Source organism: Sorex araneus, chromosome 3 (genome assembly GCF_027595985.1).
Source record: "Sorex araneus isolate mSorAra2 chromosome 3, mSorAra2.pri, whole genome shotgun sequence".
NCBI lineage: Eukaryota > Metazoa > Chordata > Mammalia > Eulipotyphla > Soricidae > Sorex > Sorex araneus.
In genome coordinates, this window is record NC_073304.1 from 73,571,304 (window position 1) to 73,586,230 (window position 14,927).

The window sequence follows — 14,927 nt, forward strand, 5'->3', positions numbered from 1 at the left end:
CTTGTGGCGCCTGTGCTTCAGGCCTGTTTCCCAGGGTTGGTGCCCAGCAACGGTACCTCAAGAAAAGTTGGGGAAAAGGTATACCTAGTGGATCTGAGAGGTAGTACAAGGTTAAAATGCTCTCCTTACACGTGGCTGACCTTGTCTACATGGTGCCAGGAGCACAGAGTCAGTAATAACCCCTAAACACCAAAAGCTATTGCTAAACTGTAAAGACAAGCTGAATATTGACCTTGCTGATAAAAGGTTGCAACACAAGCAAAATTTTTCAGGCAGGAAGAATTGGGTGCATGGATAGTAAAGACAGACTTTTCAGATTGGCTTGCAGAACTCTCACTACAATTTCAAGTGGTGTTTTTTTTTTCTTTGTGGGTCACACCTGGCAATGCACAGGGGTTACTCCTGGTTTATGCACTCCTGGCGGTGCTTGGGTGCTTGGGGGACCATATGGGATGCTGGGAATCGAATCCAGGTCTGCCGCATGCAAGGCAAATGCCCTACCTGCTGTGCTATAGCTCCAGCCCCTCAAGTGGTGTTTTGATGGGCTCATTTATTGTTTGATCCAAACCAGTCCCTGATGGAATACAAGCATCGAGGCCACAATCAGAAAAGACTTGAGCCTGAGAAAGAAATTCCCCGACTTCCCCAATTTTAATCTCCTCCTACACTCCTACACTCCACTCCAATTAGTGTCTCCCATTGGCTGAATTCAACTGCAAGCCTAGAGACCAAGGAAGACTGTTAACTCATTCCCTGAACTCCGCACCCCTGAACACACAGAACAGAGCATTGCTGGGTGTGACCCAAAATGAAGAAGGAAAAAAAAAGAGCAGAGAAGTGTGGAAAGGGCATCTAGGGAAACACAGAAAAAGTAGTCAGCCCAATTTTCAATTTCCAATTTTATGGGAAGGACTGGAGGGATGAGGTTGTGGGACAGTCATAAGGGAAAGACTTATTCAGGGATGAGTATAGGTCAAGAAACTGCTCTTCTATCTCAAGTCAAACAATAAGCCCAGATCAGAAGCGACCACAAGTGTTTATTTCTGAGTAAAAGTTTCAAACATTTTACTGTCGTGGGCAAGTTTTCCTCTAAGAACTTGGACCCAAAGTTGGTTCGTGGGGAACCTGAAACTCCGCAGAAAGTCCCCATTTCCCCCCAAGGGCCATGGCTGCACCCTCTGGAGCATCCTGCATCACAGCTTAGGGGAGTAGCCAGCCACCACAATGTTCTCCCCGGTGATGTAACTGGCATCAGAGGAGCACAGGAAGGACACGAGGCCCGCACAGTCCTCGGGCTCCCCATACCTGAAGGGAAGAGAGAGGAGGTGAGGGCGCAGCACTGAATTCTCACCTCAGGTCCTGCAGGCTCACAGTGACCCCCTACAGACCAATAACTCACAGGATTCCCATTAAATCCCATCCCAGGAAAGATCAAGGTGGGCTCCACAGATCCATGCCCACCCTCCAAGCCCAGGACTGAGCTGCCCTCAGACTGAACAAAGGGGTTGGCCAGTAGTCTGGGAGAAAAATGAGGATCTGTCTCTTCTTGAACCGAACTTCCACCCCCGCCCCCACCTGCCAGGTAAACACAGACCAGGAATCCCAAGCTCAACCTACCGCTGTGTGTTGAAGACTTTATTATAGTCAGATAATACGTTTGGCATAATTTTCTCCTGGGAAAGATTATAAATCAGTGTTAGGCAAAGGTCAAGTGGCAGGGATGGGCTAGAGCTATGGGAGTACCGGGGACCTTATGCAAACAGTGAGGAGAGGAGGATGAGCCTGTTTCAATGACAAGGGTAGGTTGCTCTCAGAAGCAACAGACCCCGCAGAGAGGGGAAAGGTTGCCATCCAAAAGCCTCTGAATAGTGTCCTGGACACTATCCTAGAGTGTGAAGAGGCCACATGTGTAGCCCATTTGCTCCAGGCTCCAGGTGGGAGCTTGGCCAGGGAAGGGGCAGCAGAGACTGAGGCACATGAGAAAGCAGGGAGAATAAGCAGCTTCGATGACCCTCACCATTTGAAGAAAGTCTGTCTTGATTATTCCTGGCACCAGACTGTTGACCCGGATGTTTTTAGGAGCCAGCTCCATGGCCAGAGACTTGGTAAGGCCCAACAGGGCTGTTTTGCTGGTGTTGTAGACTCCCAGCTTCTGAAAAGCAAACATAGATAAAGACAATTGGAAAGGGGATACCAGTCCTGGACTCTGGGCTCCAAACGAAGCAGATGCACTTAGATCTTGTTCCCTACTAAGCATCCTTAGTAAGACCCAAAACCCTTTTCAAGGAATAATGATTCAAGGTGGAGGGGCTTCTTTCAGTTTATAGAAACATCAAGAAGCCACTACTCTGCGTGTCTAAGCTTGACACTGAGAGCGCCACACCATGCTTCTAGATACTCAGGACAGGGCATGAAGAAACCCACAGGCAGGCCTTGCTTTATCACAAACTGATGGTGCCCAGCTGAGTACATGGCTGATCGCTCTTAGATTTGGGGGATTTTAGGGCCCCGTGAGATGACAGAATCCCACTGAGCCTGATACTAGCACTATCACTATCTACCACTATCAGAACTATCATACCGTTGCTCATCGATTTGCTCGAGCGGGCACCAGTAACGTCTCCATTGTGAGACTTGTTGTTACTGTTTTTGGCATATCGAAAACACCACGGGTAGCTTGCCAGGCTCTGTCATGCAGGCGAGATACTCTCGGTAGCTTGCTGGGCTCTCCGAGAGGGCGGAGGAATCAAACCCGGCTCAGCCGCATGCAAGGGGAACTCCCTACCTGCTGCTCTATCGCTCCAGCCCATGAATGAACTAACCACCTAAGAAATAAGGAAGCACATAGGAAATACTCCCATGGCACTAAATATAAAATGCCTTCAGATAGGAACTGGGGTGGTAAAGTATCATGAAACATGACCCATTTCAGTTGGGTTTAGCACTACACACTTTTTTTTTTTAATTTTAGCAGGAGTGGAGGGGTGGTGGTGGCTTGGGCCTTACTCAGCAGTGCTCGGGGCTTATTCCTGGATCTGTGCTCAGGGATCACTCCCAGAAGGCTCACAGGACCATGTGGGTTGCTGGGCCGTACCCCTGTACTATCATTCTAGCCTGTGTTACACATCTTCATGCCACATCTGTGATCCAGAGCAGTTCCATCCTGCAAGGTGGGGTCAAGTGTGCTCCCCCCTCCCCTCGTGATTTTACACTCACTGGAATGGGCAGGTACCCTACTACGGAGGAGACCAGGACCACCGAGCCGCCCCTGCAAGGAGAAAGGCAGTTGAGTGAGGTCGAGAAGGCCCATTCAGTGAAAACACCAGACGTGGTGTGAGCATAAAGTCATAATATTGGAGGTGAGTGAAAAATCACCAGTAAGAGTATTGCAAATCACAGCACCTCCAAAAAACTGTTTAAAAAATATTTCAATACAAATAAAAAAACTATAATAATAACAGTACTATTGTAAAAAATTAACATGAAATAATTTAAAAACCACATCTGTTCAGGAGGCAGCTTATGGATACTTTCTCTGACTTTGACTTAATGCTTCAGCAGACATGTAGGAAGTCTACCCATCTGCTGTATTTGAGAGAATAAAGCTGTTCATTGATTTTTTTAAAAAATAATGATAATAATATTAATAATAATAAAACACCAGACAGGCCAGGACATGGCCTAGGAAGCCGGCTAGAGATTCACGGTAAGGAGGTGGGGGACACCTGGAAGGCAGTGGGCAGCTGACGGGGTCAGGAACACCTGCCGCCCAGGGGCATCTCCTGGCAGTGGCCTGAGGTTCCCAGGAGGCTCCCGAGAGCAGAGCACCCCTCTCCCCACCACCCTGCCCGGACACAGAGAAGCCAGGCTGGGCAGGGGAAGGTGAGGTGGGGCAGCTGTCACCGTGCCCCTCACCCAAGGACCCCAGAACAGGGCAGAGCGAGGGAGCCAGGGCTGGACCTGGGACATTCAGGCCCCTGTTTGCCTTCAGCTGCCGCTCGGAAGGCGAAGTCTGTGATAGGGAGAGGAAAGCAGGGCCGCCACCAGCAGCCAATCTTCACCACAAGGCCACACGGGGGGGGGGGGGGGAGGGGGGGCAAGGACACAGCCCGCCACGCCCCCGCCCCGCCCTCCTCCACTTCCGGGCGTTCCGAGGGCTCCAAAAGATGATGCGCAGAGACCCCAGTGTCGGCTCCCTTCTCACCCCCTGTTCTCCATGTGGGGCAGCAGCCGGCTCAGCAGCAGGGCCGGGGCCTTCACGTTCACGTCCAGGATCTGGAATCAGAGCCATGGGGGAGGGGAGACAGGCAGTGGGTGTGGTGCCCATTCTCAGGCCACACTTCAGCTAAGCTCTGCCAGGAAGTGGCGGGTCACTGTGCTCTGTGAGTCCCTGTGAGGGACAGACCCCTCCAAGAGAAGGAAGCTGCAGGCCCTGTCCTGCTCAGGCCAGCGGGGCCACAGTAAACTGTGTGTGACTCAGGGTGCCCAGTGTGGAGGGACTGGGCAGTCACACTCGGGCAAGGGCTGGGAACCAGAGACAGAGAACAGGATGGGTACTTGGTCATTGTATGACTGAAATGCAAGCGAAAGCCAAGACCTACACGAGCCCTTGTCTGTCAGGAAATGGTCTGGAACAGGATCTTTGTTTTGCTGGCAAAGCCCAATAACACGGGCTGGAGAGATAGGACAGCAGCTAGGTGTGTTTGCCTTGCACAAGGCCAGCTGGGATGATCAACCCCCTGCATCTGAAAAGGTCCCCTGAGCACCTCCAGGTGTGATCCCTGAGTGCAGAGCCAGAAGTAAGCCCTGAGTGTGACCCCCAAACCCAAAACAAAACAAAACAAAACAAAAATCCCGGTTGTGCCTTTGGGGTGTGTATAGAGAAGAATGATTGGGAGGAGAGTCAGTAAGGCTCTGGAACATGAGGACTGAGAGAAGGATCCGGGCAGGGTCTTCAAGAGAGAGGGAGCGAGAAGCTGATGAGGGGCTGTGCCCCCCGCACAGGAGCCTCTCACACAAGGATGGGTGGGCCAGGTCAAAATCACTGGGAGACCTCAAGTCATCAGGATTGTGGACACAGGAGCAATAGGATCCCTGACAAGCCCTGTGGACTCCCGCTGGGAGGGCTGCAATGGATGGGGGGGGGGTGTGTCATCCAAGCCTTGTCTGTGTGCAGGAGAGGCCACTCTGGGAAAGACCAAGGGCCCCAAGGGATGCCAGTGAGTCTAAACCTCAGGACCCTCTGTGTGGGTAGACAGTTACTCTGGCATCTCAGGTCCTTGAGAGTCAGTGCGGAAGGGGTTGCTGGCACTTGGCATAGCTCGAGTGGCCGGTGCCCAGTGACACTGATGGCACTTGGACCAGGTGAGTTTCCTTCTCACCCATAGAGTCAATATTGACATATGTGTGAGACGTGTGTGTGTGCGCGTGCTTGCGTGTGTGTGTGTGTGTGTGTGTGTGTGTGTGTAAACGATCAAAAGAGAGGTGGAACCCAAGAATAATAAAGATAGGTACCAGGAGAATTACTCCACAGCTTAGAAGCCAGCCTCACAGGGAAAAGGCAGCTCAGATAGAGAAGGGACCACCAAGTAAAGGGTGCTAGGAGGGCCCGCTCGGGATGGGAGATGTGGGCTGAAAGTAGACTACAGACCGAACATGATGGCCACTTAATACCTCTATTGCAAACCACAGCACCCAAAAGGAAAGAGAGAGCAAAAGGGAATGCCACAGAGGTGGGGTGTTGGGGTGGAGGGGATAGGGTGGGGGTGGTGGGAGGGATGCTGGGACCATTGGTGGTAGAAAATGGGCACTGGTGGAGGGATGGGTACTTGGTCATTGTATGACTGAAATGCAAGCACGAAAGTTTTTAAGTCTGTAACTGTACCTCACGGTGATTCACTAATTAAAAAAATTAAAATTTAAAAATAAATATCACTGTGTCACTGTCATCCTGTTGATCATTGATTTGCTTGAGCGGGCACCAGTAATGCTAGTAATTCGTCCTAGCCCTGAGATTTTAGCAGCCTCTCTTTACTTGTTCTTCCCAACAGTGCCACATTGGAGGCTCTTTCAGGGTAAGGGGAATGAGACCCATCATTGTTACTGTATTTGGCATGTTGAATATGCCACGGAGAGCTTGCCAGGCAAGAAAATATTATATTATAGATACTGCTTAAATGTCTGCATTAATAAGTAAAATATTACAATAAAACTCTCTGTAGATGTTAAAAAAAAAGAGAGAGAGGGAGGGCGGAAGATCCCTCACCAGGGGCTGGAGCTATAGTACAGTGGATGGGTGTTTGCATGCATTTGGCCCTGGCTCCATCCCCAGCGTCCTACATAAGCACAGCATAAGTAGTACATCCTGAGCAACTCTGGGTGTGCCCCCTACACCCCTCCAAAATAAAGGATCCCATATCACGCCTCACCTTGTCCCACACCTCTTCACTGGCACCCAGGGTGCTCCCAACCAGAGGGTTGACCCCTGCCACACACACCAGGAAGTCCACACCCCCATAGTGCTCCAGAGCCTGTGAAGGAAGTGACAGAGGACCTGAGGTGAAGGGATGGAGTAAGAATGTCTAGAAACCTCTCTCACGCCCCAGGGAGGCTGGAAACATAAGGGCAAATACCCAGTACCCCAAACCCTGTATGGGAGGGCATCCTGGAGCTGTGGAGAGCACCTGAGACTCAGCCATGAGAGTCAGCTGAGTTGCTCTCTCCTGGCACTCATTTCCATTTCTAAACGATGTCAGGCTGCTAGTCTCGGCCACCAGTCATGATTTTCACTCACTTACTGTCTTTATGCTCCTTTCTCCCTGTTCCTATCTTTAATCAACTCCTCCTCCACCTTTCTCCTCTCTGGAACACTTGTCTCTTTGGCCTCATGCACGACCAGCCCATTCTCTAGAGCATGCATCTGTCCATCTTGTGTCCTGTGGTTGTTGTCTCTCCTGCTCTAAGATTGTCACTGTCACACAGGCGCAGAGCTTCCTTCAGACCTCAACTCTCCTGCACTCCCCACTTCCACCCCTGGGGAGCATAGGAGCTGGCCTACTCTAAGACACACAAATCACTGGGGATCTTTACAAAAGCAGATCCTGACTGAGAAATAGTGTAGTTTAGTTAAGATCTTTGTTTTACATATGATGACTGAACTGGCTTTGATCCCTGGCACCACATATGGTTCCCCAACCTTGGGGGATCGAACCCAAGCACCAGAAGTGAACCCTGGGCACCCAGCCAGGAATAAGCCCTGAGTTCAGCTAGTGTGGCCTCCAAACCTCCCCAAATAATTCTATAAAAGAAAATTCAGATCCCATTCAGCTGTTCTGGTGACAGTTGAGTATGTTTATTTCCCACAATGTCCCAGGTCAGGTCTGCACTGGCCTCTGGCTTCCAGACCACCCATTGATGATCAGGATTCTCATCTAGAGACCTCTGCACTCCCTCCTGCCAGGAACATCTCTTCTGAGTCACTCCTGGGTTCCTATTTGTCCCGTCTCCCCGACAGCTCCTCGCCTGGGTGACATCTTTTATTGACTTAGATGCTAATACCAGAGACCCCAACGTCTCCTGCCAGGGTGGAATCTGCACATCCCCATATCCGTCACCTTGGCCACCAGCTGCTCGCGGTCCTCGGCCTTCCCCACGTGGCACACGGTTCCCGTCACGCTCAGTCCCTCCCCGTGCAGCATGGCGACAGCACTGTCCACGTTCTGCTGCTTCCGGCTGCTGATCACCACGTGGGCCCCATCCCTAGCCAGACGCCGGGCCACGGCCAGGCCAATCCTGCAGAATGAAAAGGTTGTGACAGTGGCTCCACCTGTCCCCACTCTCCCCTGACAACTCATCATGATATACTAGATGGATTGTATATATTTAGATGTATATACTAGGTACACTAGTGTATCCCTTGAGTTGTTTCAAGTCCTTCCAAGAGAAGAGGAAGTGTTGGATGACTGTGTACTGTGTCCGGTCTTTGCCAAAATGGCCCCATTTAATTCCAACAAGTTATAATTACATCAGTTTAATCTGACTTTCTACAGAAAGTGAGAAAATGTTCACATCAATTTGTGAGATGGTTCTGACAATGTTTTGACAAAAAAGCAATGTTCTGACAGAAAAGTTGTAAACAGCTGTAAACAGTTGTAAACAGTTGTCCCCAGACTACCTGGTAGAGGATCTTCGGTTCCATTTTCTCTTTGTTCTAGCAGGAGACCTCAGGTACAAAACTCAGTTTCTCTAAGCCCCGTAGTTTTCCTCTGACTTGCAGATGAAAATCTATAGCTTTCCCTCTATCTCCTCACTCCCTCCAACTCCATCTCTGTAAGATTACCATGGGGCTGGTTAAGTTGCTGGGAGAAAAGGAGCACAAAGGCGGAGTTCCCCTCTCTTGAATGAACCAGCTCTTTGGCAGGTGGAATGTTGGTTCTGCTCCCTGGTCAGGAAGGTCTCACCTTAGGGACCTCACAAAGATGTAAACATCATGGGGAAATCTGCAATGACTCATTAGTTCAAAAGACAGGGGCGGAATCTGGAGCTGGCATAGAATAGGAAAGACAGTGAAAAGAAAAATGAGTTTTTGAAGTAGGTAACCTCATAAATTACCTCTGCTCCCACATGTGGTAAGCACTCATTATAGATTATTGCTCCGTTGGAGGGGTAGTACTGAGTTGGAGGGACAAGAGAGGAAGAGTAACAGAGTAGAGGTTCTTCTCGAAAAACTCTCTGAGTTGTCCCCAGTGCCCAGAGGGGGCTTCCAAAAAATCTCTGACTCTGAAAGAGAAGAATGCCTTGGGCTGCTCCCTTGGGTCGCTGGTGGGTGGGGAAAGGAATTTCCCAATGACAAGTTAAATGAAACCTCAGAGTTCTCCAGTCGTGAGTGGTAGGGACTACACGCCTCTGATCAGTTCAGAAGCAGCAGGGTGTTTCCAGTCTTGGCATTCAGACCTTGTTTCAGAAGAGGCTCTGAGATTCGGAGACAAATGTAGACAAGAGTTATACATTGACTGTGGGGGGGGGGGGGGTGTCACAGAGAGGTGTGTGAGCAGGGTGAGACTGCAGATCTTGCCTCTGGGCGGTATGTTCACCTCTCTTAGTCGGCACCTGCTGGGGCACTTCCATCACTCACCCTTTTGTGGACCCAGCGACTATGGCCACTTTCTGATCCAGGTTCCTACCAGCTCTGCTGCTGCTCATTCTTGCTGAGAGGGGGACCAAGGAGCAATGAAGGCCCTTGAAGATTTCTGGCACTGCTCTGAACATGGTAGTCAATCTCTGGCTTCCCTCTTGTGGACCCAAAGTTGGAGAAGAACCTGGAAAGACAATTACATGGTGAAATGCATTAGCTTGGTGTCTCCAAACAGCTGCCGTGGGAGCTTCCCTTGGAGGCTCGCATCCGAGTCCCACTACCTCCTGACTTTGCAGCGAAGTAGCGCTGCCCATAGCCCATGCCCAGATGGGTTTCCCCATCACAGTGACCCACATTGCCACAGCAGAAGTAGTGAGCCACAGTGCGTGGCCCTTGTGGATGCCCATGTGACTCTGTCTTGTCTCTGTACCCCAAACAAGGAAGGGAACTATACTCTTCTTCAAGGTCTTCCATGCACCCATCCTCCCACAGAGAAACAGCTCTGGACTTAACTCTTGATTTCCTCCAGACTGTGGTAACCTTTTGAGGTCCTTGTCACCTCCCACCTTACTGCCTTGTCCTTGTCCCACAGTTACCCACTTCAGTAAACAGCATTGGCTGCTCATCAGAGAAACTAAACATGTCCATCTCTCTGACAGGAAGTTTGCTTCCTTTCAACAAAAACAATTCTCATCCAACTGGAGGAAAGGCCCAGCCTCTCTCTGTGGGGATCTCCACCATCACCCCTCCTGACCCCCAGGTCTACTGTGAGGCCCCACATACCCAAAGAGCCCCCCACAGTTGTGACTGTCATTGAAGCAACAACTCCAATAGGAACAGCTTTGTCTCAACTCACATCAACCCTCTCACACCTCTTCAGATGAAGAAACAATCATTGTCTTATGTGCCTCAGAGCTGAGGCAAGGAATTATTTATAAGATGGCTCAGAGAGTCAGAGAGATAGTGCAGGGGGTAAGGCATTTGCTGAATACAAGGCTGAACCGGGTTCGATTCCTCAACCCCACATACGGTCCCCAAGTACCACCGGGAATGATTCTTTAGAAACAGAACTAAGGAGTAAATCCTGAGCACCTCTTGGGTGTGAACTTCCCCTCCCTGTGCCCCCCAAAAGAGCACCCTAGGAAACTATGAGGGAACTGATGAGGTAGAGAGAGAGAGAAAAAGAGAGATGCAGTGAGCCAGGGATGGGGAAGAGACAGTGTCCTGTGAGGTGGACCTTGACTCTGACCCAGAAATGGGGTTTTAGGATGAGTGGGAGAGAATAGAAGAGAGTGCTGCAAAGGCCCAGCTGCTGCGGTGGAGGGACACTGGAACACTGGTGGTGGCTGTTGCATAGTGGCATTGAACCCTGGAACATGTAAAATTTGCATTTTTTGAAACCAATCTTGCCTCAATAAAAAAAATCTTCAAAAAAGTGTAATGCACATTTCCAATAATGTGAAATACCATTTGATAATGGCAAATGGGTTGTCTTTGGTTTTGTGAGGAACAAACATTCAATCCTGCTGTTCAAGCCCTGGTCTTCTGAGAGTGACCGTAAAACAAAACCTGTATCTCTACTTTTGTCTTTTTTTTTTTTTTTTTGCTTTTTGGGTCACACCCGGCGATGCACAGGGGTCACTCCTGGCTCATGCACTCAGGAATCACCCCTGGCGGTGCTCAGGGGACCATATGGGATGCTGGGATTCGAACCCGGGTCTGCCGCGTGCAAGGCAAACGCCCTACCCGCTGTGCTATCACTCCAGCCCCTGTATCTCTACTTTTGGTTCCAAAAGCAGTGCACGGGGCTGGAGCGATAGCCCAGTGGGTAGAGCATTTGCCTTGCATGTGGCCAACCCGGGCTCGATTCCCAGCATCCCATACGGCCCCCTGAGCACCACCAGGAGTAATTCCTGAGTGCAGAGCCAGGATTAACCCCTGAGCATTGCTGGTGTGACCCAAAAAGAAAAACAAAAACAGTGCACACAATTGCTATATCTCCCCCTCCAAAGAGAAGGATGCAGCAGGGGGCAGTGATCTGCATCTGCCATCTTCTCTGTAGTTCAACCATCACCTTAGCCTTCCAAAACATACCATTCAAAAATTATAGTGTACGTGCAAATACTTGCATGTATCTTACAAGAGAACACGTATGTATTTTTCATGCATGCTAGGAACATTATAAATAACAAAATGACATAAAAACACATTTAAGTAAATATATGTGTTTTAGAAGATATGAGTTAGTGAGCAAAAACTTTGTTAGTAGATCTAGGATGGCCCAATCTGTCTACTAGGAACCTGAAATCTCTAAGTGTACAGATAAAGTTGTGAAATTTTTATAACAGATTTTGCTCTTCATAATTTTTAGGAAGTACTGACCGATATTCTACCTTCAAATTCTAGTAGTCTTTCAAAGTCGACTACTGTATATATAACTGGTCATTGCAAAAAATGCTTTTTATTTTGGAAAACTTTTAGATGTACCAAAAGGTTTGCAAAGGCAGAATAGAGAATTCCTGAACACCCTCAATCCATTCCCTGTAATGTTACAATCTTAGGTAAAGCAATGACACACTTTTCAAAATTAAGAAATGAGAGGCTGGAAAGATAGTACATTTGCCTCGCATGTGGCTAGCCCAGGTTTGATCTCTAGCATCCCATATGGTTGCCTAAACCTTGCCAGAAGTCATTCCTGAGCACAGAATCAGGAGTAAGCCCTGAGCACTGCCGGATGTGAGTCAGGAACAAAACAAACTAAACAAACAAAAAAGTAAGAAATGAGCAGACAGCAACCATATTATTACATGAATCTGCATTCTTTCTTCCTGTCTTACCAGTTTTTCACTCATGTCCTTTCCCTGTTCTAGGATCCAGCCATGACCCCACATTGTATTGGATTATCAGCTCTTCTTAGTTTTCTAGTCAGGACATTTTCTCAGCTCAGTTTTTCATGACTTTGACAGGCATTTGAAGTGTAGTGATCCTTCCTCTTCCTTCCTCCCTCCCTCCCTTCCTTCCTTCCTTCCTTCCTTCCTTCCTTCCTTCCTTCCTTCCTTCCTTCCTTCCTTCCTTCCTTCCTTCCTTCCTTCCTTCTTTCCTCTCTTTCCCTTTATTCCTCTCTTTATCTTTCTTCTTCCCGTTGTCTTTCTCTTTCTTCCTGACTCTTTCCTTCTTTCTTTCTCTCCTCCTCTCTCCTTCATTCTTTCTCTCTATTCATTTTTCTTTCTCTCTTTCTTCCTCTTTCTTTCTCTCTCTTTCTCTTTTCTCTCTTTTTCTCCCTCCATCTCTCTATTCTTCTTTCTTTCTCTTTCTCTCTTTCCCTCCCTCCTTTCTATTCTTCTATCTTTCTCTCTTCTCTCTTTTGCTCTCCCCTATCCTTTTTTCTTTCTCTCTTTTTCTCTATTCTCTCTCTCCCTTCCTTCCTTCCTTCCTTCCTTCCTTCCTTCCTTCCTTTCTCTCTTTCTCTCTTTCTTTCCTTCCTTCCTTCTTTTCTTCTTTCTTTCTTTCTTTCTTTCTTTCTCTTTTTCTCTTTCCTTCCTTACTTCTTTTCTTCTTTCTTCTTTCTTTCCTTCTTTTCTTCTTTCTTCTTTCTTTCCTTCTTTTCTTCTTTCTTTCTTTCTTTCTTTCTTTCTTTCTTTCTTTCTTTCTTTCTTTCTTTCTTTCTTTCTTCTTTCTTTCATTCTTTCTTTCTCTTTTTCTCTTTCCTTCCTTACTTCTTTTCTTCTTTCTTCTTTCTTTCCTTCTTTTCTTCTTTCTTTCCTTCTTTTCTTCTTTCTTTCCTTCTTTCTTTCTTCTTTCTTTCATTCTTTCTTTCTCTTTTTCTCTTTCCTTCCTTACTTCTTTTCTTCTTTCTTCTTTCTTTCCTTCTTTTCTTCTTTCTTTCCTTCTTTCTTTCTTTCTTTCTTTCTTTCTTTCTTTCTTTCTTTCTTTCTTTCTTTCTTTCTTTCTTTCTCTTTTTCTCTTTCCTTCCTTACTTCTTTTCTTCTTTCTTTCTTTCTTTCTTTCTTTCTTTCTTTCTTTCTTTCTTTCTTTCTTTCTTTCTTTCTTTCTTTCTTTCTTTCTTTCTTTCTTTCTTTCTTTCTTTCTTTCTTTCTTTCTTTCTTTCTTTCTTTCTTTCTTTCTTTCTTTCTTTCTTTCTTTCTTTCTTTCTTTCTTTCCTTGCTCCAGACATTAGTACAAGGAGGATCCCTGAAAAAAACACAGCCACTTACCTGAGGTCCTGAACTCTCTGGCACTGTTTGTTCTATGAGTTTGGAAAAAAGCCACAACCTGGAGTGCGGCTGATCCCTTAGTGCTGGGCTATATAAGCGTTTCACCCCATCTCCCCTTGTCATTCAGGGCACTCCCATTGAATTCAGATGATCCCTCTCCTACTGAGTCTCAAGCCCTTTGTTGAGTCAGAAAACATCTCATCAAAATGTGGTATTGTTGGGTTCACCTGCAAACACCCCTCCAAGGCATTGTCCTGCTGCCAAAGTTGTCTCCGTGGGTTCCTTGTCATAACAGGACCTGATGGAGGGCAAGGGTGCAATTCAGGAACAAGGGCACGGGGTGATAAGTGCATTAGGAGGAAAGGAACTGAGAAAGAGGGTGGGCAGTGCTTTGACAGTGTGTGTGTGTGCACGCACATGCATTGTGCATTTCTTGACACTTTTGACACTTTGGTGCCACCTATATATATATATTTTAAATAATATGAAGGAAATTCTGATCAGAAAAAACCAAATATTTACTATTTGCAGATGATGAAGTACTAGATTTATAAAACCAAACGACTCTACAAAAATGCTTCTAGAAACAATAAACTTGTACAGCAAAGTGGCAGGCTACAATATCAATGCATATAAATCCATGTGCATTTTTCTATGAGCTTTTCTATGTTCTAGTAATAGAATTGAAGAAGAAAATCTTTTTATAAGTCCCATTCACAATTGTGCTCAGAAAATCAAGTACCTGGATATCAATCTAACAGAAGAATGAAGTAGTTGTACAAATAAAACTATAAATCACTACTATAGAAGTAAAAGAGGACACAAGGAAATAGAAGCACATCCCCTGTTTGTGGATTGGTATATCAATATTGTCAAAATGGCAATCTTGCCCAAAGCATTATACAGATTCAACACAATCCTATACTAAAAGTCATGACATTTTAAAAAGACATAGATCAAACACTGTTGAAATTTATACAGAGTAACAAACATCCTTGAATAGCCAAAGCAATACTAGAAAAAAGAAAGATGGGAGGCCTCTCTCTCTCCAACTCAAAACTGTACTACAAAGCTATAGTAGTCAAAAGAGTGTGTTACTGGACTAAGGGCAGGTTCTCAGATTAATTAAATAGAATAGTCCAGAAATAGATTCTCAGGTATATGAACAGTTACTCTTTGACAAAGGAGGGAAAAGTATGAAGCTTCTTCAACAAATGGTAATGAAAAATATGGTCACTTGCATGCAAAATAAATGAACTTGACATTTTGGTGCCATTTATATTTTTTGTAAAATAATATTAAAGGAATCCAGATCAGAAAAGAAATCAAATGTTTACTATTTTCAGATGACACAATACTATATCTAGAAAACCCTAAAGACTATAAAAATGCTTCTAGAAAACAATAAGCTCGCCAAGTAAATGTCAGGCTACAAAACCAATGCACATAAAATCATGTGCATTTTTTAAAATTTATTTTATTGAATCACCATGTGGAAAGTTACAAAGTTCTCAGGCTTATGTCTCAGTTATACAATGCTCAAACACCCATCCTTTCACCAGTGCCCATATTCCATCACC

The 14,927-nt window shown here is 46.7% G+C and overlaps 1 protein-coding gene across 1 annotated transcript; it reads right to left on the reverse strand.

The window, feature by feature from the left end:
- Window positions 1–1,193: 1,193 nt before the first annotated feature.
- Window positions 1,194–9,201, reverse strand: LOC101557524 (dehydrogenase/reductase SDR family member 2, mitochondrial-like). The gene is made up of 7 exons (XM_055132621.1): window positions 9,134–9,201; window positions 7,614–7,791; window positions 6,429–6,530; window positions 4,205–4,275; window positions 3,217–3,268; window positions 1,987–2,152; window positions 1,194–1,339 (listed from the first exon to the last, which is right to left on the reverse strand). The coding sequence occupies exons 1-7, from the start codon at window positions 9,199–9,201 to the stop codon at window positions 1,194–1,196; spliced, it is 783 nt and encodes a 260-aa protein (XP_054988596.1).
- Window positions 9,202–14,927: the final 5,726 nt, after the last annotated feature.

What these genes read in the sequence shown, in the direction of transcription:
- LOC101557524 (XM_055132621.1), bottom strand. Translation starts at nt 9,201, where the DNA reads ATGAGCAGCAGCAGAGCTGGTAGGAACCTGGATCAGAAAGTGGCCATA. An exon ending in GCGAGCAGCTGGTGGCCAAG is followed by an intron (nt 6,531 to 7,613) that starts GTGACGGATATG and finishes CTTCCTTCACAG; the next exon opens with GCTCTGGAGCACTATGGGGG. An exon ending in CGAAGCTGCTTATTCTCCCT is followed by an intron (nt 1,340 to 1,986) that starts GCTTTCTCATGT and finishes GTGAGAATTCAG; the next exon opens with TGCTGCGCCCTCACCTCCTC.